General features: G+C 41.5%; 1 protein-coding gene across 1 annotated transcript in view; it reads right to left on the bottom strand.

Annotated features, from left to right (window-relative positions):
* The window catches only part of LOC311518856 (uncharacterized protein), a 102,759-nt gene extending 79,120 nt beyond the window's left edge, over nucleotides 1–23,639 (bottom strand). Inside the window, exons 1-11 of the mRNA XM_084624924.1 lie at nucleotides 23,527–23,639; nucleotides 23,148–23,283; nucleotides 22,838–23,042; nucleotides 18,179–18,371; nucleotides 15,727–15,854; nucleotides 13,815–14,015; nucleotides 12,756–12,877; nucleotides 7,642–7,870; nucleotides 5,059–5,261; nucleotides 1,596–1,751; nucleotides 57–150 (exon numbers count right to left, since the gene is read on the bottom strand). Coding sequence (XP_084481050.1) covers nucleotides 57–150; nucleotides 1,596–1,751; nucleotides 5,059–5,261; nucleotides 7,642–7,870; nucleotides 12,756–12,877; nucleotides 13,815–14,015; nucleotides 15,727–15,854; nucleotides 18,179–18,371; nucleotides 22,838–22,918 — 1,407 coding nt within the window. The 5' untranslated portion in view covers nucleotides 22,919–23,042; nucleotides 23,148–23,283; nucleotides 23,527–23,639. The remainder of the gene's footprint in view (nucleotides 1–56; nucleotides 151–1,595; nucleotides 1,752–5,058; nucleotides 5,262–7,641; nucleotides 7,871–12,755; nucleotides 12,878–13,814; nucleotides 14,016–15,726; nucleotides 15,855–18,178; nucleotides 18,372–22,837; nucleotides 23,043–23,147; nucleotides 23,284–23,526) is intronic.
* Nucleotides 23,640–26,002: the final 2,363 nt, after the last annotated feature.

Raw genomic sequence — 26,002 nt, 5'->3', positions numbered from 1 at the left:
ATAATATGTGCAGTGAACGATTTTGGTTTCCTTTGGAAATAAAAGCGTCTAGTCACCTGAATAACACCATCTCTTGTATGAAAGCTAAATTTTCCAATTTGATTATTGTCAATCTCTTGAATGCTTAACAATAAATTAGATGGAATATATCTGCAAGAAAAAATATATAACAATAATCCATAACACAGAGAATGCATCAAAGAAGCCAAACTGAAGGAAAGAAAGGTAATGCTAAAGAGCTCTGTATTTTCTGCCTCCTTCCCTATCACACAAAGGAATGAAGAATTCCTTCTTTAAATAAAAAGGAAGATTAGGGTATTACTAAATATTTCAGAAGCATTTGAGAGAGAAATAAAGTGTTCTGTGAAGTTTGTGGCTGAACACAGAGAATCATGAATTCTTCCCCATTTGGCTCTAGGATTTGGGTTACGAAGTGAAAAATCAACTTGTCAAGCATCATTTAAAATATTAGTTCCTAACCTTTTGGGATGCTGTGCTGTCTTCCAGACTATGACATCAGCCACAACAGACAGTGCCTGCCACTGCCCACAATTCAGTTATGCACATTCTATCCTGGAATGAAGATTCAGCTGCTTGGAATTGTATGTTTGGAGCAGCCCAGTCTCCAATGTGGATTAGACGCAGTGCTACTCAAAGTGGTGGTCCGCGGACTGGTGCTGGTCCGCGAGCCATCAGCTGCTGGTCTGCGCGCACATTGGAAAAAAAATTGCTGGTTCCCCACATCAGATAGCTTGAGAAGCACTGGATTAGAGTATATACAACTGATTGGGAGATGAGTAGTGATTTATCATTCAGATGGGGAGGGGAACCTGAATCCTTCACAGACATACTAATGATTGAGAATCACTGATAGAAATTATCCTTGCTGAAACTGGTAAGAAAAATGGATTTTCCTACTTTATTTTCATCCTACCAAAAAACCCTTGATTTTTTAAAATAATTTATTTTATTTACCAGGTTTGTAAAGGTGAAATCAAAGCAACTGTAAAATTTTCAGGGCCTGACACCTGCATGGTTGCATAAGAGGAGAAAGGGAGGGACACAAGTAGTCCCTCCTCTGTGCAGGGGTTGGTTCCAGTTGCAGTCTAGGCTAAGATTTAAAGTTGTTATTCAATGTATAGTAGGATAAACTTTGGAGAGTGATTTCTGTAATCCAGCAACTTTACATTCACAATTATGGACTAACCAGTAATTGGTTTTTAGGGTCCTGTTTCACTATTTGTAGAAGTCTGGGAACAACTGTCTGTCTCCTTGGTCCCAGCTCTCCAAATGAGGGACATTTTGAGAGAGTTATCACCCATTTTACTTCCAAAATTACCTATGTTCCACACAGATTTGGTGCCCCTACCCCCACTTTTATTACTGCACATCTTTACATTAGAAATGCAGAAAAAGTTACCTATGGCTAAGGAATCAAATTACACAGCATTTCAAGTTTCCTGCATGAATAATCTGTGTGTGCCCTTCACTTATGGTGGGCCTTACCAGGCTAAGGGATATGCTTGGTTATGAGCTGTCTGGGAAGATACTTAATCACACCATGTCCTGTGAAACATAGCAAAGTTCTGGTTTACCTGTCCACACTACTGTCATCTTCAAGGAGAGCTGTAATGAATATTGGTGGGGGCTGGTCTGCTTTCTCCTTGTGAGATGCAAATTCAAAGTGCACTGGCCTCAAGTATAAATGGAACTCATCAAAACCCATCTCCCCTGCAAATGCTTTGTACATCCTGAAACAAAAATAGGAATATTTGGTATAGTCGCTTCATTTTTTAAAAAAGTTTAGTACTGCTGTACATACCTACCTAGAAATCCAATATCTATTAAAAATGTATCTAATGTGTGTGATGAGGTTTATAGGTCCTACACTAAACCAGAGCAAGGCATCGAGCAGTACTGAGCCAGGGAGGCCCTGCTCCAGGTGATGGGACAGTTTAAAAAGGGCACTGCCAGCCCAGTGAGATGGGGAAAGAGGTTACAGGCTATACCAGGAGCAGTAGGCAGAGCGAATGCAGCCTTAGTAAGGCCCCACCTGGAGCAGTGATCCATATTCCCCACGGTCTCTTTGGGGCCAAGAACCTATGAGAGGCCCTGAAGAAAAGGATGTTGTCCCCCGGCAAATGAAAGCAGATACTAGAATAACTGAGACCATGCCCCAAAACAGAGGAGCCACAGCCCAATAGGAAGTGCCCCGGGGGCGGGGTGCTAACTTCGAATGGACCAGTGAATGGTCAGGACACTGCAACACCCCTTTAGGGCCTTGGGTCAGGACCCTATCCCCTGCTCACCCTCCCCTCTGTCGTGACAGAATCTTAAGGGGGGAAGATGGGCACACAAGAGAGCCTGAGTGCTGCTGTATACAACCCAGCAGGGTATCCTCCAGGACAGGCAGACTGAAAAGAACTGTGAAGCCACTGCCTGACCATTAGGCCAGCGGCTATTGGACTGACCTGCTACAGTATGATACTTTCCCTAAAATTTTAATGATACTTAGCCTCTGTCATGTTTTCATTGATACCAGAACAAATACTGCTCATTGTGCTGCTGATATTCATTATTTGTTTATCACTGACCATGTGATTGACATATTACAGTACACAAAAATAAAGCAAGGACAAGAAGTTTAATGTTTTATGCAGTGTCTAAGGGAGAGCCTGTGAAGAGATTCAAAGAGGGGTATGAAAAAGTCAGCCTGACATGTAAAGAAGATAATTTTGTCAACCATGTTTTGGATAAACCGGAGGATAGTGCTTGGGAAGAGGTATGGGTGACAGAGAGGAAATTACAGTAGTCAAGACAGGAGATGATCAGACCCTGAACAAGCATTTTTACCATTAGAACAGAAAATCTGTGGAACTTGTGTTGTAGAAATCCTTAGTTCAGCACAGTCAGAAACATTATAACAAAATAGTAGGGGAAGAAGAGGAAGATGATCCCATAGGACCATCAAAATGTTGGCTGTTTGGACACACAGCGACAGAGTAATAAGATAACAACACTTCCTTTTGTCATAACAATGGGTCTCTGAGGAAGACAAATATTATGCCTACTTTATAAATAGGTAAGCTAAGTCATAGAGAAGCTATTTAGGCTATGTTCTACACTAGACAACTTACAGTGACACAGTTAGTGCAGTCTAGGCATAACCTTAGTGAATAAGTGGCAATGCCACAAATAGGACCCAGAAGTCCCAATTCCCAGTCCTCTAAACTGTAGCTAACGCTCCCTGGCTCTATGGGAATAGCAAAAAAGTGAAATAAAAGAAGGAAGAAAAGGGGAGGCACAAAAGGGTGTCACATACAAAAGAACAAGGTCACATTTGGGACCATTAAAAAGTACATACACATCAATTAACACTATGTAGGAAGTGTATGATAAAGGAACTCTCAGCTCCAAAACCAAAAGGGCTCGGTATGTTTATGCTACAGACTCAGCTTGTGAAATGAGTTGCTCCTTAGTTCACTATATAGTCAAGTGAGCAATCCATGCAATGATATATTTACTTGTGTGTGAGTGTGTTACAAGGGGACACAGTGGCAAAGAAGGAGAGATACACCAAGAAAACCAGAAAAAGGGCGGGGGGAGGGAGACAGAAATGTGGGAGGCAAAGGTTAATATGGCAATAAAGGAAACAGAAGAGAACCAAATTGAGACTGAATCCATCCTGTCTCCATGTTCCCCCACATTTACATGTCTTATAATTAGACTGTCTTGACACACTTACTATACGTGGACATTACTAAGGAACAAAGCAAAAAGACAAAACAATGAGCTGTGTGGAATAGTGTAGATAGCATATGTATTTTTAGATATAAATCAGTTTTCACCATTGGAGAGGCCAACAAGTAATGGGTGATCATTCTGGCAGGTCCCAAAAAGTTTCATTAAAGCCCTGGCACACACTAGAGAATCAACAAATTTAGTTTCAGTCACTTCATCTTATTCTGCAAAGCTGAAAAACAGGTTATTTGCCTTTCCGAAGTTTCAATCCAAACCCCAGAGTCTTTCATGGCAGATAGCTTAATGAACTGTGATCTTCATTACATCAAAGCAAGATACAAAATTAGCCGCTTAAAATATCACATTGAATAAAATACTTCTGTTTATACTGATGTTCAATCTACCAGACAGAATAATTTATCTGAAACAAATTATATGTTTAAATTGATTTACATATGCATCTTGATCCCTTATTTTCCCTTCAGAGCTTTTTACAAAGCCTCCCTGTATTCCTACAGTAAGACAATTCACTACTGGTATTTTAAGGATGTATTTACTTGCCATCTCACAGATTGCTTGGGTTTTTGTGCTCGTTTTTTTTTTTTACTGAGAAAATTCCAGATTTCAGATTAGGGTTCTTTGGAAAGATTTCTGTAAAGAAAACTCCCCCCACCCCCCCAAAAAAAGGTTTTTCCATAAAACAAAGTATTTTGTGCAAAGCGTCTGCTTTACATATATATTTTTAAAAAAAAATTTAGCCACTGACAACAAACATTTTTGTTGTTGTTTTTTTGACAAAAAGTCAAAATTTTCCACAGGGGAAAAAAATCCCAAACTTTTCCAGCTAGTTCTATTTCAGATCAGTGTGGTCAAAACAGGACTATATTTGCCTGCTGTTTATTGAATAAACTGTAAGACACTGGGCTTCTTAACCTGTGTGGATCTCTTTGGCATGTTGTCATTTTATTTTTAAAAGAGGCACATGACCTTAAAACCATTGCCACAGAAGAGGCCGCATCTATCTCCACTTGGTTAATGATCAGTGTAATTCCCCTTGGTTACCCTACTCCAGTAAGGTAGACAGACCCCCATTTTCACTAGATAAAGGGCCTACTCCTGCTACCTTTTTAGTGGGAGTTTGACCACTGATTTCAAAGGCAGCAGTATCTAAGTGCAAAAATTTTCATGTGTCTTTTATCAACCTTAAGTTGTACCTCAGTTTATTAAAAACATGAACATTTGTAAATGCTACATAGACAACTCTTCCATGTATCAGGAGGAGAACAACAGGTGGCATCACATGCGCTCTGTGCTAACCTAGCCAACTGTGCACTCTCCAGGGCTGTCTCTATCAATTGATGGCGGAGTGTGATGAGTTCCAGGAGTCTGGAGAAGATGTCCAGAATAAAGGCTTGTTTTTCTCTGCCTTGCTTCTTTTCTTCATGTGCTCCTGACTCTAGTGCTAACATAGCAATATCCCGCACAAGGAGTGGGTCTTCTAGCAGCGTGTCTGCAAATAACTGCAAGGAAAAGAAGGGAAGGGAGATATTATTATTAATCACATTTGTTATGGGAGTGCCTAAGGGCCAACACCAAGAATGGGGCCTCATTGGACTAAGCTCTACATAAAAGAAGAGTAGATGGTCCCTGCCTTGAAGAGCTTACAAAACATACAAGACAGCTCCTTGGTAGGAGCAGGGATATAACACACGTACAGAGTGAACAATGGGATGGTGGCAAACAGGATGTTAGCATCATACTTCTCTGTTGTTGGTATGATGTGTGGAGGGGAGTGGGTTTACATAGGAGGGGATAACCTAAATGGAAAGAGAAGGGAAGGGTGAAGAGGGTAAGAGGGACAGTTGTGGAATGAAGTTGACTTGCATGTTTTTGTTTTTTGCTTGGTAATTTACTTCGTTCTGTCTGTTATTACTTGAAACCACTTAAATCCTACTTTTTATACTTAATAAAATCACTTTTTGCTTATTAACTAACCCAGAGCAAGTAATTAATTCCTGGGGGAGCAAACAACTGTGCATATCTCTCTATCGGTGTTATAGAGGGCGGACAATTTATGAGTTTACCCTGTATAAACTTTATACAGAGTAAAACAGATTTATTTGGGGTTTGGATCCCATTGGGATCTGGGTACTAGAGACAGGAGCACCTCTTATGCTGTTTTCAGTTAAGTCTGCAGCTTGTGGGGGACGTGGTTCAGACCTGGGTCTGTGTTTGCAGCAGGCTAGCATGTCTGGCTCAACAAGACAGGGTACTGAAGTCCCAAGCTGGCAGGAAAAACAGGCTCACAGGTAGGTCTGAGCACATCAGGTGGCATTCCCAAGCGGGTTTCTATGACCCAACCCATCACACCAGGGTCTCAAGTCAGGCAGCCAGAAACTGAGGAACAGACAATTAGGAAAAGTGTGGTTTAAGTGACTTGCTGAGCATCACACAGGAACTCTTTGGCACAGGCAGGGTTAGAATCTAATCCTCCTGGTCAGCATTCAACTGCCTTAAACACGAGACCCTCCTTTCTCTTCCTGCAATTCCCTGCTGCATTCACCACGAATCTCAACTTTTTCAACAAAAGAAATAGGGGTCCTGCAGACAACAGATTCCTTTACTACACAACCAGTTTCAGTCTTACTTGTCCATCCAGTCTCATTTCTTCCCCCTACCCCACTGGTTCTCAGTTCCAGTAATGCTCCATCTCAGTTTCCCTCTCTCTACCCAACCAGACTCCATTTCCAATTTTCCCCACACATGCACCGGCTCCTTCTCCCAATCTACTTTCCCTACCCCACCACAGGTTTGGTTCATCCCCCATGCATTCAAATCAGGCAGCTTCCTCCTCCATAGTGGCTGGGCTAAGCAGAGTGGGGTCATTGAGAGCACAGGAGAGACAGACAGTCTCCTTGCTCTCATTTCAGGTACCTGGATCCAGACCTGGCAACCCCTCACAGCCCAGAGCTTCAACTGCAGAGACAGCCCTGCACAGGCCCAGTGTGGAGCATACACAGTGCAGACAGAAACTAGAAACTGCAAAAATTTAAGAAACCTTGACTGAGCGTGTGTGAACTATAATATTTCACAACAATGACCAATAGGCACTTGCCTGACACAAAGGCCACTCCCTGGCCAAATTTCAAATCCCTGATCCAAAGCTTGGGGGCATTGGAGCTTTTAAAAGAAAAGGTCACCAGATTTTTATTTATTTATTTATTTAAAAAAAACATGAGAAAAAAAAGCATTTCCCTCTAGCCTCATTTTTGGAAATTTGGCTAAAAATTTTCCCAAAAATCAACCTGAGGCTGACACCAACCATGAGAAATTTCATCCCAAATGAATAAAGTTTGGTGATGTTATAGGCAACGGAAAATAGGATATTTTAAATGGGAAGTGTTGGGCAATCTGAATAGTAGGCAGTGTTACCAGCCCCACCTATAATAATATTTGTGCATACATCTAACCTTTTAATACTAATAACTATTAAACTGTACACACACACACACAGAGTAAACATAGGGCCCATTTCTGATCTCAGACCAGTTTTATGTTTGTGTAACTTTTTTTTACTTCAACTGACTATCCTTGAATTATTGTGTTTCGTTGGTGTGAGATCAGAATAAGACGCTTTTTTTTCTTATCCCTGTGCCTTTAAGTTGGGATCTTTTGCATAAGAAACAGACAAAAAGGACTTTGATCAATATATAAATTCCAGTCAAATAACTAAACCAATACTAAAAGATTGTAAAACTAAAACATTAACCACTAAACAAAGAACATGTATGATAGCATGTATGATAGCACCAAGATCTTTCCATCCTTACAACACTTACTCAACTGGATTTACAAGTTACAACAATTCTCACTTACATAAAAAGTACAAATTGAACCTACATCTTTCTGAATTTGAGAGCTGTATGAAGATTCAGGCTTTTCCATGGTCAGCCATTCATCCACTGCTAGCTGAAGTACTTGTTTTTCTAGACTAGTCGCCTCATTGGGTGTTTTTGGTCTACAGATGCTATAGAACTCCTGAGAGACGTACTCAAGAGCTTTCGGAATTAAAGATGCCAGGCCCAGGGAAGGATGAAACTCCAGCAAGTAAATGTTCTTCAAAGTAGGGCTTTAAAAAAAAAAATGACATTAATTAAATTGGTGAATTTATTGGAGAACATGATCACTACCAAAGGAAAAAGATCCTGTTTTATAAGCAATTGGCAGGACAAACTTTTATACTGGTGCAGTGGATGCTGCTTAATAGCAATCCTTATATTAACTTCCAGTTAACAGTAACATTTCACTGGGAACCCATCCCATCGACTTCAACGATAATAGGATTTGGATATCAGCAACATCATGCTGATGGGAACACTGAGCCTTGGGGTGGCTTTGGGGGATCGGACTGTCGCTTTGGTGGGTGTGCATAAAAACTCTGTGGGCACGGGGGAGGCAGTTAAACCTTGTGTAAAATTAATATGGCTAATATAATGTTATGGAGGTTAAACTATACGGAAGGAATGTGCATTTTCCCAAGACATGTGCAGTGTATATTGGAGAAGGGGTAAAAGAAATGCAAATAAAACATGGTACTTAAATAAAATCCTAATAGGGCTCCAAAAGGAGCCACAATAGGTTGTGCTTTCTTTTTCAGATCTCTGTGTGATTTGGAGCAGGAGATGAAAGTGGAAAGTAATCAGAACTCTGGTGGAAGTAAAATGTTTCCCTTTTAAGACAGTCTCTGAGCTGCTAACAGCTTTGGATCCAAAAGCAAGCTAGTAAGCCTCTCTGTAAATGCAAATTACCTAGCTGATGGGCACAAAGGAGCTGCAAATAATGAATACATCTGGTCAGCAAACAAATTACTAGAAGACTCAGATTATGGCCCTCCAGGAAAGGGAGGTGAAAAAACAAATCAAGCCTGAAAATAAGGGGAACAGGTTAACCTTCAGGTGGGGGAGGGAGGGTGTGTGTGTGTGTGTGTGTACAGTGCTAAAATCTGAAGCTGTGTCTCAGCTATTACCTGAGAATAAACGTAATGCTTGGTACAGCAGAGAAACTCTTGCAAACTTGCTCTGTTGTACAAGAGGGGAAACTGAGGTACACCACCTCATGAATTTCAGTGAGTGGGGTAATTCACTAGCCTGACTATAGAACAAAATAAGGACAGCTTGGAGGTAATTCTTCTGTTTTTCCTGCAATTAGCAAGGAAATTTGTAAAAGAAAGTGGTATTATTATTATTAAGCAATAATCTGTCCTCACTAGGAGGTGGTGGAAATTGTTTCTTTTGTTTTTCAGACACTCTACAAGCAAGCTGGCACCAGCGGGAAAATTAACCCAGAATACCATGGATCTGTGTTTTGTGTTTGTCTGTGGTGTTTGCCTTGTTGCTAGCATTGTTGTGTTTTAATGAACAGAAAATCTCATGATGTGGGGGGGGAAATGGGGGGGGGAATTGGAATCATGTTTTTCTAAGGGGGGGGAATGAGAACAGGGACACAGGTAAGGCTCTGTGGTGTCAGAGCTGGGAAGGGGGACACTAAGGAAGGAAACTGGAATCATGCTTGCTGGAAGTTCACCCCAATAAACATTGAATTGTTTGCACCTTTGGACTTTGGGTATTGTTGCTCTCTGTTCATGCGAGAAGGACCAGGGAAGTAAGTGGGTGAAGGAATAAGCCCCCTAACACATGCCGCTTATTGAAAAATATTTTTGGAAGAAAGGCCCAGGCCGCAGGAAGGTTTGTGGGGTTCAGCCAGGGAAGGAAATCCTGGGATGTGCCTTCTCTGGCTGCAACCTCACAAATCTCCCTGTGCCTGGGGACCAGAGGACATAAGGGGCTGGGGTACCTGCAACCCTGCCCAGTGGGGGAGCCCCTGCTGGAGTCCTGGTGCTGCAGGCTGGGAAGGGAGGCTGTGGGTAGGGCAGTAGCCAGGAGTGGGACTGCAGCCCAGATGCCAGGGCTTTCCAAAGGGAGTAGGGGTGCTGGGGACCGACAGAGCTGCACAGTACCTCTCCCTGCTGCTGCCCTGCCCACAGCTTTCCCTCCCTGTGGAAAGCCTCGGCATCTGGGCTGCAGCCTCCCTCCCTGCCCACAGGCAGGTTTGTGGGGCCAGTGTTTCCTTCTCTGGCTGCAGCCTTGCAAATCTGCCATACACTTATTAGCAACTGCTGGATAATAGCAACTTTTTGCTGGCAAGTGAGGAGCTGCTAATAAACAGAATCTACTGCATACGTATTTGGCATGCCACTTTTGTAGCACTCAAAAAAAAAAAAAAAAAAGCTCTGAACTAAATCCTTCTGAAAGTGGCAGGAATAAGTGTCTATTGCAAGTGATTAGTACACAAACTACAATGACTTTAGCCACCAGCTGGAAACTAAGACTTCCACAGGCAGAAATCAAGCAGCTCATCTTAAAATAAAGTAGAGGAGTTAATAAAAAAAATTACATATGAAAGGTATGTAAAAGGAACTGTAAAGTCTTTATTTGTCAATGAAAGTAGAGAATAAAAACTTCAGTCATTCGCTGCTCTGATGCATCTGCATACTCGACCCTCAAACCAGATCACTGTACTATAACTAGTGGTCACACTTAATACTAATACTATAGCCAATTACTGCAAAGATATTTCACAGTATTGATAGAGTGATTCTAAAGTTATGGGTTGTAAGCCAATGGTCTGAATGGACTCTCCCCTACCATCTATTGATGATATGGGGGAAAGATCTCAGGAGCAGACCATATTTGCCTAGACACACCTACTTTGCCTAGATGACCAGCAGATGCAGATGCTTTGCCAAAATGAACAATTTTAGCTGTTTGGGGTTAAAATTCACTTAAGTCTTGGATGCAGGGGTAGTGAAATGTTGTTACCTTATTGTATGAGTGAAGGGCAGCAGAACTGTACTTAAAATGCCCTAATTGAGGGGGTCCCCCTAAACTGAACTTCACTCACTAAGCAGGGGGTTGTGATGCCAAATCCAAGTGAAAGTCAGAGAGGGTGGGAATAAGTACTCTTACCTGGTGGTGCAGAGTCTGTTTAAAGGGTCTTAGATAGAATCATAGAATATCAGATTTGGAAGGGACCTCAGGAGGTCATCTAGTCCAACCCCCTGCTCAAAGCAGGACCAATCCCCAATTTTTGCCCCATATCCCTAAATGGCCCCCTCAAGGATTGAACTCACAACCCTGGGTTTAGCAGGCCAAAGCTCAAACCACTGAGCTATCCCTCCCCACAACTGGAGTCTCCATGGACCACCAGACAAAAAAAGGATTTTTAGATTAAAAGCCTGATTTTAAAGAGGTTCTGGGTCTTTGTCCTGATCCAGCAAATGGACAGGATTCCCTTAAGAAAGGGTTGGAAGAACTGGCCCTACTGAGACCCCATAAGACTGTGTGCCTGTCTGATCTGAAGCTGTGATTAACTTGAAATCACAAGGAAACCCCTTGAGTGGGATGTTGATGGACTGCTCCTGTTAAAGCCCATGTTAGTGCTGGGGTGAACTCTGGTAATCTTATTAGCATGTGCATATGTTCTTTTATTGTTGTTTAGTATGTTTTCTCTGTAGTGCTTTTACCGTAAGAATAAAACAGACTTACATAGGAAGTGCTGTGTGTAACATAACTGTTGGCAATCACTCTGATGTTAGCCTCTGAAGAGAAAGGAAACAGGCCTGCTTAGTCAAAGGACAGTGCAGCCTGGAAATATCCCAGTCAGAAGGGTGAGAGACGCGTGTCTCCACTCAAAAGAGGTGATGGGCAGGGGAGCCTGAAGTCTAGAGTGAGTGTCCTTGCAGGACCATATAGGGAAAATACAGGTGCAGTTGTCCAGAACTATGACAGTTAGTGCACCAGCCTGGGACTCAGGAGACCTAGGTTCAATTCCCTGCTACATTTGACCCTCACCCATCAGTGTTTAAAGACAGAGTTGATTTGATTCAATTGAGAGTCTTTGTTACTTCTCAGTGATCACTAGAGCTGTAGGCACTGAGAAGCTGATCTAGGAGCTGAGCCTTAGATCCGGTGTGGGGACAGTGTAGTGTGAAAAGACGACACAGAAGAGGCAACAGCAGTGAGGTTCCCCATTACCCAGTGAAATCATTAATGGGTCTGGGCTAGGTGGTGGAATCTCAGCCTCACAGGTACAGACAGCAGAGGCAGCAGCTGCAAACCGAGGTGGAGGCACCACTCAACTACCCACCTGAACACACTACTGGATTCTGGGAGTTCACTGACCTCAAACAACCAACTGTTAAAGGGGTGCAGTGGAAGGAAAGGGACATTGGTCCACTGGACTTTCATGCTGCAAGGTGGAAAACTGAGGCAAAGGACTACTGCCCACGATACTGTGGGGAAAGCATTTACTCATTGTTCGAATACTTTCAAATTATTGTTGTGTTTTCCAAAATCAATGTGGTGTTCCCTCTCCCCTTAATAAAAGTTATCTCGTTATACACAACTTTAGTGCTTGCAAGTGAGGAAGTATTGCCTATTAGAGGCACCCAGGGTGGTGATTAGTTTTCCCAGGTTTCTGGGTGTGGGCTCAAACCAGTTCTGTTTTGCAATGTTAAGGGGAACCCCTAGATATTGAACCCAGCCCTTATTGCTGCCACTACCATCTATCGGAAGGTAATATTCTGGGACTGACAAAAAGCTACAACAAAAAATAGTGATCCTGAAAGTGAATTTTTGACATTAGTATTATATACACCTCTTATAACTGGGAATATTAATTTCCCAATGTAATGCAAAAATGAATGAATTAAATCCACTATCAGGAAAAAAGAATCACTTTTCTTGCTCAGATGTCTCTCTGGCAAACCATAGGGTGTATTAAATAGTAAAAGTCCTAACATGTTAATCTTCATTAGATGGCCCTTCCTCAGGCAATTACAATTTGGGATCCAGCACCTTAGACAGCAAGTTTCATTATCTGAAGACAGAAATCAATTACAACCACTAGAACGTAAAACTTACTTCCAACAAGACTGGCTGTATTAAATTACTCACCAGTTGTTGTTCAGAGAGATAAGTTGCTTAGCAATTATATTATGGGGAAGTCCAAATTCACTGATACCACCTGTCTGATCTTTTCGCCAAATCTTTTGGACATATTCCCGCTGGGCATCTATCTGGAAATCAGTAATCAAAACATGATATAAGTGACATTAACAAACAAAACTCAAAACATATCTATCAATGTTCAAGGCAAAACACAAATTCTTTTGAGTTAAATATTTTATTTAGTTGTCAATTGAGTTATATTAGGATTGTTTGGGCCCTAAATGTTGATGGTTACCATTTTTTTATTAACAGTGCTACTAACTACAGTAAGTTCGTACATGGGGCCTTCTGTCTGAGGATCACAAAGAACTTTACAAGAGTTCACTAATTACGCCTCCAAACTTCCACTTTGCGGACTGTGGAACAGAGAAATGAAGTGACTTGTGCAAAACTACATAGAAAGTGTGTGGCAGAACTTAGAATAGATCCCAAAGCTCATGACTTCATTTTGTACTTTAATTACTTAGCAAGGCTTCCACTCTCTTCACAACTATCTGCCAAACCGTGAAGTGTATTTTAAAAACAAAGTATTAATGATTTTTGTTTACATTTTCTTCAGTGGTGGAAAGGAGCAACATCAGGCACTCAGACATGAGCTCTCAGTCTCCCATTGCATTGTGAACTTGAGGGTGACCAGAGAATCTAATTTTATTTTTTAAATTTCCAGTTTGCTCAGCTTTTCTTCTTGTCTCCAATTTCAATAGATGAAGTCTTTTAAAGTGTGTATTTTAAATAGAACTCTGCAATCTTTCCAACATTCACTTTGTGATTTAAGTGCAAGTCTCAGCTTTCTCCTGTTGACTTATGGCTATTTAATTTATGGAGCATCCATCCAATTTCATTGTTAGACTAATACTGAGACGTTACAACCCAGCTTAAATAGAAGCACTGCAAACCTATACCCAGTACACTTGAGGCTTCTTAGTGAATCAAAGTTATCAGTTCAAGTATCAGTTCCCCCCTCCAGTTCTCCCACAGGATATATTGTCAACAAACCCTACTTACATGTTGGTTGAATATCTCTCTCACCAGCTGCAGCTGAAGCCTTAGGCAGATGCATTCATCATTGTAAGTGTTCACAAAATACCTGAGGCTGAGATCAAATTGTGGGCGTTTGTGCATGATGTCAGTTATTGCTTGGGCCAAAGCAAATCTTTCTTCTGTATCCAGAGCATGCTGGTAAGCCTCAAAGTAACCATCTAGAAGCTGAAGGGATATTCAAAAGTGAGTACAGGTAACAGGGACTTGTTTTCCTTTTTACTAGCCAAATATTCATTTTTTGCTGGTAATGGAGAGATTTCACGTACAACAGAGGGGCAAGCGAGACCAGACCATACCAGTAGTCTGTCTAGTTTGGTATCCTGTTTCTGACAAAAACCAGTACCAGAAGCTTCAGTTCAAGACATTTCAACAATAACCTACCCACATAAGAAGTTTCTTCCAAGCCCCAGGCAATTAGCAGCTGGTTTATATCCTGAAGCACGAAGGTTTTATCTATATAAAATTAAACACCTCTTTAGAGCTTCAGAATCTTTAATGTACTTCTCCTCATGACACCCCTGTGAGATAAGTATTACTATCCCTATCATACTGATGGAGAACTCAGGCAGAGAGAGGCTACATACCTTGCTCAAGATCACATACAGAAAATCTGTGGCAAACCAAGGAATTGAACCCATTTCTCGCAAGTCCTAGGCTAGGGCCCTAACCACTGGACCATCGTAATTCCCCAACACATGTAGACTAGTATTATGCCCCTATCAAGCTCCATGCCCCTACCAGCCTGAAAGTTCCAGCTTCACCTTGAGACACCATATTTTTCTATTTGGCAATGGCTGTCACACATACACGATGTTTTCAAAAAATTTGAAGTATCAACCAATTTAAGAAGTGCAAAGACAATGAAGGGGTGATATGATTAATAGAGACTTGCTGAGATAAACAACTGGATATAGATATACATACCCCTTCTACCACAACAGCAAATGCACAGGAGGTTTCTGAGATTTCTGTGTGCATGTATTTCATGTATGTATGTATGAAAATGAATCCATTTTTAGTTAGAGTTCTATTTACTAAACTCTCCTTGTTTGGCACACAGAAACTCCCCTGTGCTCTTTCTGCTGTTGTGATGTGGCAGAGGGCCTGTGCTGGGAATAAGAATGAAGTAGAAATGGGTGATTCAAGTGTGTGAGAAGGGCCTTTACTCTGCTCTTCGGAAGCATCCATCTATGCTTCCTTGCACTGGGCTTTATGCCCTCACGATATAATGCTATCACCACTCTCAGCTATATAAAATTATTGTTATTTATTATTTGTATTATTGCTCTAGGCATGGACCAAGACCACATTGTGCTAAACACCATACAAAATAGTTTTAAATCATCCTCCTCTAGGTCTCTTATTCCCTTCTTGTCTAATCTTTGTCTTTCAAATTATAAACTCTTTGGGCAGCAATGACCATGTGTATTCATTGGTGTTCTGTTCAGTGCTCTTGCAAGCTAAATTCCCTAAATTCTGTTTTTCCAACTGTTCCAGTGAACAGCAAATCACTTAATGTGGATTTTTGAGTTTGCAAATGAGAAAAGGTTCTGCTTTACGTACAATCCAGTGAGTATGCTTGCTGAGAATGTGAGAGAGACTTTTGTACTAATCCACAGCATTTCATTCACTGATAACGTAACTGTCAGAAGTATTAATATTTAGAAACAACTATGCGATGCAACACATGAACATTTGTTTAGCAATATTGAAAACCATCTCTATCATGTTCTCTAATGTAGCCAGCAGTAGCAGGTTGTGTCAACTATATGAATCTTCCATATTGGAAGATTAATAAAAAAATTAAATAATGAATTGGAGATTAACTGGTATGTATTAATAGTTTTCAGAGTTTCCTCACTGGGTGGGAATGTACCTGACGTTTATTCTCTAAGAGAGCAGCTTCACAAATCCAAATGTCAAGCAGCACTGCAAAGCGATCCACAGATGCGTGGGCCCATGCTAAGAGGTTGTCATCACTGGATTGATGGTATGTTACATGGCCTAGGAAAGAAAGTGAACAGTGCAGTAAATGTTGGTGTTTTTAATGGGAGACATCTACAACTGGTCAGCACCTCTTACAAGTGACTAGTCTGATGGGACTTACACAAGAGACAAAATAGAAGCAGGCCAAGATAGGTTTTAGAGTAATTTATTCATACCAAATTTTCTGAAACTTGATGTCACCCTATTTATTTACAAAAAGAGAGACTCTGTTTTACCTTTACCAGAGAATAGAAGGCCAGACAGCAGATTTAAAATTCCACAGGTTCTGGAGGCCTCTATACAGTCTAAAATGCAAACACCAAGTGTCTGGGAAATTTTATTTGAATATGTGTGATCCATCGAACACACACATTCAAACAAATGCTGTTTGGTGTAAAGGGAAAAGAGGGATGGGCAGTGTTTGGGAAACTCCAGGTAAAGAGACATAAGTCAGGATAAGATCAAAGAGGTTGAAAAGTACATTTGTTAGTTTGTCAGAGGATTTAATCTTAGTTGCAGTTATCTCTACCTCCTCACCCCAAAACCTCAGAGCTCACAAAGGAAACCTGCATATACAGCAGGAGGCACGGCAGTGCAAAGAGCTCTTCACAGTGCTGAAACCAGAGAGTCTTACTTTCAGAGGACTTCTTCTTAGAGGAAGTTAATTGTAGTTAGTTTAGTCCTGGGTGTGAAGTAGGGGACAAAACATTGATCTGCACTGGTAGCCAATGAGACTCCTCCAGCAAGCAATGATTCCAGCTGGCTGGTTATGGTTTTATTTCTTAATAAATATATGGAGAAGCAAATCAAAAGTGTCTGCATAGCTCATGAATTGCATGCCTAGTTAGTTTCATTTATTCTCCCCATTTGGAAAGGATGCTATTACATTAAAAATGTAGTTTGCTTTGTCAACAAAAGATAAATCCCATAAAATGGTCTGAAAACTCAACTTCCTCAGACCAAATTCAGCCTTAGTGTAAGTGCGTGACACTCCACTGGCTGCCCTCCAGCTCCAAATTGCAACAACCATCCTTTATTTTGATAACTGGACAGGACAAGAGGATTTTGAACCCAACACTGCTGTTCCTGAACTGGCTGAAGGGGTTACCATTAAAGCATTTATTGCCTACGATAGCAAAGCACTCTGCCTCCTCATCACACTCAGTCCCTGTTGATCCAGTCACAGAGACTGGAACCAGGATCTGTGGCATGGGAGCGTAAAGAACTAGGACAAAAATAATCCACAACAGGCCATGCATTAATGGACCTTGGGTGAGATGGGAGACTGAAGATTTAAGTGATTTACAAACACAGAAACTGCCATACCAGATCAGGATAATCATCGATCTCAGTACCAGATGCTTCAGAGGAAGGCTTACAAAACCCTGCAGTAGGCAGTTATGAAATAACCTGTCCACAGGGAAAGATTTTTCCCATCCCATCCTCCCCCCACATTAATGCTTGGCTTATGCCCTGAAGCAAGATGTAGGTACACCAGCCTACTAAAGCTTGCCAGGCTTATTGCTATCCAAATATGTGTAATTGATTTTATAAATGTGTGTGTTAGTTAAAGCTTTAAAAAAGTGTGTTGGAAGGTCATATAACATATCCCTCCACAATTAAAAATAATTCCTCTCCTGTATCATTAGAAAACTTTTCCTCTACATATTTGAATATAATATGCATGTGTGGCTGTTTATTCATGGTTTTCTAATCTTTCTTCCCTCTCTGTTTCCTTGATTGTTTCATCTCCTTCTCCCTCCTTCCATTTCCCCACAATCCAGTTTCTCTTTCAGCAGCAGTTTGTAACCCAGTCACTTTCAACTAATTTCCTATGGTAAAAAAACTAAATCTGCAATGTGAAATAATTAGCAGTTTAGTTTTTACCACAACAGAGAGAAGGTTAAGAGTGGGTGGAGATGCATGAAGTCCCGACCTGCCTTTTGAGCAGCACTTTCAGAAGCAGCAGTAGTTTGAAAACTATGAACTTTTTCCTCCTCTAGCCCATCCCCGTCACCTTCAGTTGCATATTTTCACCCCACTCTCAGGCCACTTCAATAATCTTTCTTCCCTTATTAACTCTATTTAATATAACGAGGTCCCAGGTGTATCTTGTGGGCAGAGCACTGGAGTGGCATCAGCAATAAGTGACAATCATTCCAAGTGCTCGGACACTGTTGTGATGGATGTGGTATAAAAACCTACATAGAATGAGCAGGAAAGGATCCAGGTGTTCAATCGGAAAAATGGCTCTGCACAATGTCCATAGCCACACTTCAAAAAAGTCATCGCATAAGTCCAGTTTGACTCCCTGCTTTTGAGCTATCAGCATTTGATCTTACTTTTATCTTGTTCAATGTACTGGCTTGCCACGAGCAGCAGCTGATTTTCGAGGTCCTTCAGGTCCTTTAAAGCTATATTGTATATGATGTAAGCCCCTCGCTGGTCCTGTGTGTGAATGTATCCATCTTGAGTGGTGTAAAAGTCATCATGATTTTCCACCTCGGAAAACTCCATGAACTGTGCACTGTGGACCTGTGCAATGGCAAATCCAAAGAGACATTGTGATACAAGCAATCAGTTTTACAAGACATGCAATGATGCAAACCAATATATCTAAGAGCAGGCCTGAGCCTGAAAGAGACAGTCTGCAAGGTCACCAAACAGCAATAAAGTACAGCCAGAAATAAAAACTATACAAGAAAAGATATCACATTTCTGTGCTTCTACCTTATGAAAGCTATTTTGTTATATTGTGATAAGGGTTGTAAATGAGTTTCCATTATTAGCCTGATTTTGCCCTCACGCCCCAAAACCACACACAAAAAAAGTCATATAGGCCTCAAAATTGGTAGGTTAGCTCAAGATAGATTTTTTTTCTACAAATAATGAATCAGACAAGGGCTTCCTTAATTATAACACTCAAGCAGGTGTTCACAATTTTTTTCTAAAGTCTTCTATCTTTCTGCCACTTTGTAACAAAAAAGCAACAGAGAAGAAAAATAAAATTTAGTTTGTCAGACTCCTTTTCAACTATTGTTTTCCTTATCATCTTTTCCAATTCTGTAATATTGCTTGTCATGCATTTCTGTGTTATATAACATTTTGAAGGATTTGGGTAGAACCCCCAAGCATCCAAAAGGTTTCGCCATCGCCATTTGGGTTCTGAAATGGTGTATTAACTGATGTGTGTGTGCTGGATTTTACAACATTTATTTGCAGGTACTGAACCAATGGGATAGTTTAACATTTACCTATACCTTTTATTCCTCTAAAATCAACAACATCTTTAAAAGAGTTGGTCCAGATTATCTACTCTGGCGCTGTGCCACTATTCAATACTGTTCAGTAACATCCCTGGCATGAGCTTCACATTGCAATTAATAGGAGTGGTGTGGCTTTCAAAGCAGTAGAAGCGAAACCAGAAAAAAAAGCACTTTTCTTCTAGAATAAAAGTGTCCATATGGGGAGTATGGTATGACAGTTAATTTCCCAGTGTAGACAAACCCTTGGCATACAGCCGCAGGGTGACCAGACAGCAAATGTGAACAATCAGGACGGGGGTGGAAGGTAATAGGAGCCTATATAAGAAAAAGACCCAAAAAATTGGGACTGTCCCTATAAAATCGGGACATCTGGTCACCCTATACAGCCGTGCCTTATTTTAATTTATTTTTTAAATCCAGCAGGGACATGATCTGTCTGGCTGTTTTGGCCCCTGCTGGAGACATCAGTGCCCTGATACCTCTGCTTAAGAAAAATCTGCTCCGGCCAGGCCACTAGTAAGATCTAGTCCTCCAGAGGCCTAGAAGGGCCAGAAGGTGACACGAACCAAGAGGGAGCCAGCAGGCCAGTTAAGAAAGCTTGTCTGCTTCTTGTAGTGCTGGGTGACTCTGGGAGACCGAAAGAACTCCCCAGAGTAAACCCAGACCCCCAGGGCCTTGTTGGGTCCTGGTCTTAAAGTGCTGAAGCCAAACACCTGCTTTTACATTTGTTTGTTTAAAGGCACAGGCCACCAGATTCTGAATCGGTAACTATTTATTGTAAACTGAGGCAGGGACCATCTGCAATGCCATGCCTTGACACAGGGGGTGCAACAGCAGTAAGGGAAACCTCTTACAAGAAGTTACTTTATTTACTTAATATCTTTTTGCAAGATCCTTATTCTTCATTTATATGCAAAGTCTGTTTTTACTTTTCTGTGTCTAATACACCATCCTAATTCGCACTGTCCAATATTATAGTGTAATATCTTAACACTGCCAGCCTTCCTCCTCTCTTTGGTTTTACTAAGATCCTCCTCTTGACCCTAGGAAATCAGTGCTGTCAAACAAGTTTACCTCTCCCAAAATGCCTTCCAAAATTCCATTAGAAAGAGAGATGGGCAAAGCAGAATACTTGCCCTGGGCAAGGCATTAATTTTAATTATGGAAACCTCACCACACCAAATAAATCAATGCATTGCCCAATGCTCTTTAACTGTCTTAGTAGTAACAGAATGTTAACTGCAGAGATCTGTGCTGGACTAGAGAAATATTCATATTTCACTAGCCAGTAAATGCCCACAAAAACCTATGTTTAATTTAAATGTAGTATTAGATCAGTTTGTTAACATTCTTTTCTTCTTTCTGCTAAAAGTATGTGCTCTTTGTTCTTTACTTACATTTCTGAAGTGAGTATTAAGCTTCAGTGCTCTCAGAAGTGACAGGGTAGGGAATTTGTTAACATTTAAAAAATCCTTTATAGCAGAATCAAGATAAGCTTGATTTAGATAAGTAACTGAGAAAATATCACAGTGAGAAGCACAATACAAGGCAGAAGTTTTAAGTACCAGTAAATTCCTACATCAGTTGAGGGAAGACCCTGAAATTTTGCTTTTTCACCTTACCCCCTCAATTTTCAATTGGTCTTTGCTATTTGTTTCTCCAATTAGACCACAGTCTGGAAGTGGTCACCACAAAATATTATGAAATATGAGGACAATCCCACAAAATTGGAGAATCCACACCCCCCCCAAACAAACAAACAAACCAGGGAGCATCCCTGCAATGTTTATGGTTTGGAGCCACATTTTAAATACACCTCAACCAGGCCTTCAACTTGATGCCCACAATTGTTTGTGGGTACAAATAAGGCTTTTAAAAATCCAGCTGTACATCTGTGCCTTCAGATCAGGTAGCTGTGTGTCTAGGAGGTGTTATTAGTGCCCACCATTATTTGTGCCTGTCATTTTCTCCTGTAGCTGCTCAGAGGCACTAAGACCACAAAATCCACATAGGATTACAAAATAAATGTTAACACCCTTCACATACTTCCCTCCTCAGTGCATCACTACACTTGACTCTGTCTACCTTGATTACAGCAGCCTCCAATGAGAAAATGCTGTTCCAAGCCAAATCCTAGGACTGAAGGAGGAGGGATGCAGCCCCGAAGGATTTTTAGTTTCACTTAGTATATTTCTTGAATGCCCTTGCATCCTGAAACTGAGTGTCATGCCTCTGATGCCTCCAGTCTCAACCAGCCTGAGGTTGGAATGTGAAATGATGGCCTTAAATCTGGGTTTCCTGCACAGCAGTGTGATGTATTAACTGTACACTGAATGCCCAGCTCATAGATTACAGTCTTATCAAAATGATATAGTCATAATACAAATTAGCTTGTCCAACTGGACTCCCATGTGGGGTGAGACGTATAAAACTTGGCACCATCAGCTTGCAAGTTACAGCATAATCAGTTAAAAAAGCAGAGCAGGCTTGAGGATCTGTCAATTAGTCTGCCAGGAAAGCAGTTGTATTATTATCATAAACTTCCTAAGAGACAGCCTTTGCAGTATATTAACAAATCATATTAGAAACTGTTGTTAGGGAAACACTGGAGGATGTGCTACCAATTGCATTGCCAGTTGAACTGTTGTTGGTTTAGTAAATAATATTTATCTTGGCTTCAGTTGAAGTTCAGACTTATACATCAGTACCTTTGAATTATCCTGGGAAAGCACATCGATTATTTCACTATCACTCATAATTACACCCTCTCTCCCACCACCTCATCCTCAATGCCCTTACCCCACACACAGAGTATTTAGCCGTCACTTTCCAGATCACAGAGTGCTGGGAAAAATGTGGTCAGGCTTGTTCCTTACACCATCTTCCACATTTTGGGAGAGAAGGAGAGGGAAATAAAGAAACCTTATGCAAGTGAACTCATCATAACCCTGCTGTAAAGTAGTTCATCCAACTGGTACTATGAAGTATTTTTCAAGCAAAAAGGGAGCCGTTTCAGAGAGAGAGAGAGAGAATGCAGTATATACTCAGTATGTCCAGGGAACACACAATGGCATGCTATGGTACTGCACATGAATTTGTTATGGCTACCTTGCAGTAGTAAAGCCAGCAGCAAGTTTTGAAGCTCACCCTGAACAGGTTTCATAGTACAAACACATTGTTATAGATAAATAATATTATAATAGTGTTCTGTGCATTCCACATATTTTACACAGGGAAAAAGAATTATATGTCAAAATGCTTTAAAATCTTATTGAAATTATTTTTTTGTATACCTTCACCTCTAAAGCCAAGTGCCATAGTTACAACATTCCACCTACACAGACCTCAGAGGAAGATTTAAAAAAAAACCCAACCCTGTAACTAATACTTCTCGAGATTTCTAAAATGTTACTTAAAACACCTTTTTCCATACACTGTATTAAGGTCTGCTATCTCAGGGTCCCCAGGCTAGAACCAAATGCCTTACCAACTGTATATACCTCCCAGTTTTAGGCCATGATAGATCACAAGACAACAGGCCTTAAAGTTGTCAGGTAAAGAATCAAAGGAGGAGGATAAATGCAATTCAGATAGGATAAATTGCTGAGCTATCACAACAAAGTTTGCAATTGAGAGAGAAAAAGACTAAAAAAATCCCAAAGAGGAACATATTACATATTCCTATTTCAATCTACATTTTGGATGACCTTTTTATAGAGTTATTGAATGGATCACCTTGAAGTCAGCTGATGTATAATGGACATAGTGGCGAGAACCAAGACCACCAGAAACATCAATGCCTCCCTTTGACAGCATTTACCCAACAGGTATCTTCAGCACTGGGGACTAGATTACCAGCACGCAGGGTGAGACCTGAGGTGCTGATTGTTAAAGTTCTCTCAACAGATCTGAAGTAGTTCAGGATTCCCAGGCAGACCCGCTGAAACAAAGGAGATACATAAACATACATTACGGTAGCTTAGGTAGGATTACACGGACTTTATGCCTTTGAAAAGTTAGCTCTGACATGGGCTTTTGTTTTTACCTGGAGGTCTCTGATTCTCAGGTGACGTAAGTAAAGGACGGACAAGTAGGCTCCTTTCCTCATGATAAGGTCCTTATTGTTAGCCTCTGTGCCCTCATCTAATCCCAGCAGCTGCAAGGTGGTTACGTAACTATACCTTTTTCCAGACAGAAGAAAATTAAGTCATTGTTCCTCAAACTGATTTCTAAAACCCATCTAAATTAAAGAGCCCTTTCATGTCCTGTCTAGAGTGAACTACTGCCTATTGAATTAACTGCCATGGAAACCTGCAGCATAGCACAACACAATACAGAAGAGAGGACTAATGTTTCTGGCAGAGTTTGAAGATGGGACAAGTGTAAGCATTTATTTTTCTTTACCAAGAAGAATATAGTTTTACCCTCTTTCTTTCTTCTTCCTGGAAGATCCTGGATTCTTGCTGAGACTGATAGTTTCCATACCCTTCTCATTCATAGCCACAGCAGGATTATTATCCTGTGTGTTTTGATCCTGTTTAAAAAAAAAAAACGGTTTTGAGAAGATGCTTACAGTTCTTGTTGTCAGCATTATACAAAGGCCTTATCATAAAAACCAGGATCCAGGGGTGGACCTGCAGAGAGCTCATTGCCAGACTGGGGACTAGCATGAGCTACAGCAAGGGAAAAATCAGCATGGACACAGAAGAAGATTGGAAGCAAGTAAATCCCTCAATTAAAAGGGTGACTGGAAACAATTTTAACTGATTTTTAGTAAATTTCAATTATTTGTATCTGAATTTCAAAAGGCGTAAAATCACAGATTTCCCATTCAAATCAAGAAGGGAGCCAACATTAGAATAAGCCTTAATTTATATTTAAATGAGGAATAACAAGGAGTCCGGTGGCACCTTAAAGACTAACAGATTTATTTGGGCATAAGCTTTCGTGGGTAAAAAAACACTTCTTCAGATGCATGGAGTGAAAATTACAGATGCAGGCATTATATACTGACACATGAAGAGAAGGGAGTTACCTCACAAGTGTAGAACCAGTGCTGACAGGGCCAATTCGATCAGGGTGGATGTAGTCCACTCCCAATAATTGAGGAGGAGGTATCAATTCCAGGAGAGGCAAAGCTACTTTGTAATGAGCCAGCCACTCCCAGTCCCTATTCAAGCTCACATTAGGGACTGGGAGTGGCTGGCTCATTACAAAAGCAGCTTTGCCTCTCCTGGAATTGACACCTCCTCATCTATTATTGGGAGTGGACTACATCCACCCTGATCGAATTGGCCCTGTCAGCACTGGTTCCCCACTTGTGAGGTAACCAGGGGTGAAAGTGAGCCGGTACGGGCCGGTACTGCGTACCGGTAAGAACCCGCACCGGCCCATACCCAGCCCACATTAAAGCGCTGCCACAGCAGCACTTTAAGGATGGTCCTTTGCTGCTGCGGTGCTTTAATGTTGCTGTGCCCCCCCGTCGGTGGGGGGCGCAGCAACATTAAAGCGCTGCCATGGCAAAGGACCCTGCAGCGCTTTAATGTTCCTGCCCCTTTTGGCCCCCCTGACCGCCAACGGGTGGGGGGGGGGGGCAAAGGGAGGAGCTGCCCTGGGGCCGGCGATTTAAAAGGGCCCAGGGGCTCCGGACGCCGCTGCCGCTACGGCAGCAGCGGCGACCACAGCCCCAGGCCCCTTAAATCAACACAGGAGCCCTGGGCGGTGCGGGCCAGCCGGACTGGAAGGGCTAGCTGGGGGATGCTGACCCCCCCAGCTCCACCCCTTCCATCCGAGGCCCCACCCCTTCTGGGGGCCGGAGCCGTCCCGTACCGGTAAGTGGCCTCAGTTACTTTCATCCCTGGAGGTAACTCCCTTCTCTTCATGTGTCATTATATAATGCCTGCATCTGTAATTTTCACTCCATGCATCTGAAGAAGTAGGGTTTTTACCCACGAAAGCTTATGCCCAAATAAATCTGTTAGTCTTTAAGGTGCCACCGGACTCCTTGTTGTTTTTGTGGATACAGACTAACACGGCTACCCCCTGATACTTAATGAGGAATCTAATTCTCTCTCATGTGGACCTCCTCTGAACCTACATGCAGGCATACAAATGAAGGATCAAACCCAGACTCCTAAGGAGACTATCATAATAGTAATTGGAACTATATCAGTCCCCCACTCCACCCCAGTTCAGGGCTGTAGATAATATCTTTGAAATACTTTGTAGTGATGTCTGTTTTTCTAGGCCCCTTCCACAATAAACTTTAAAAAAAATGTAAAAATTATTCAGGAAAGTAGCTAGTACTGCCCATCCATCACCACCTCCATCAAGGCCTGATTCTAATCTCGCTTTCTCTGGTGTCATCAGGAGTTACTCCCCTGAAGTCAATGGAGTTACACTGGTGTTAAAACTGGCATTTATTTCTTAAACCACCCACCCACGCACCCAGTGCTAGTTAGCATCAGAAATCTGTATTCTTTAGAAGACAACAGGACAGTGAAGAGATTATAATGAGGAATCCTTGTGGCACCTTCAAGACTAACACATTTATTTGGGCATAAGCTTTCGTGGGCTGAAACCCACTTCATCAGATGCATGGAGTGAAAAATACAGTAGGCAGGCATATATGTTACAGCACATGAAAAGATGGGAGTTGCCTTACCAAAGTGGGGGGTAAAGGCTACTGAGGCCAATTCAATCAAGGTGGAGGTGGCCTATTCCCAACAGTTGACAAGAGGGGGTGAATATCAACAAAGGGAAAATTACTTTTTGTAGTGACCCAGCCACTCCCAGCCATCATTTTCCAGAATCATTCAGTGCTGTATGAACAATCATATATAAACCCACCCCACAATCCTATGAGAAACAACATCCTAGGAGGGAGACCGAGTTTTGGAA

The sequence above is a fragment of the Lepidochelys olivacea genome (assembly GCF_965140295.1).
Source record: "Lepidochelys olivacea isolate rLepOli2 genome assembly, chromosome: 3".
In the NCBI taxonomy this organism is placed as follows: Eukaryota; Metazoa; Chordata; order Testudines; family Cheloniidae; genus Lepidochelys; species Lepidochelys olivacea.
This window is presented reverse-complemented; position numbering and strand designations above follow the sequence as displayed.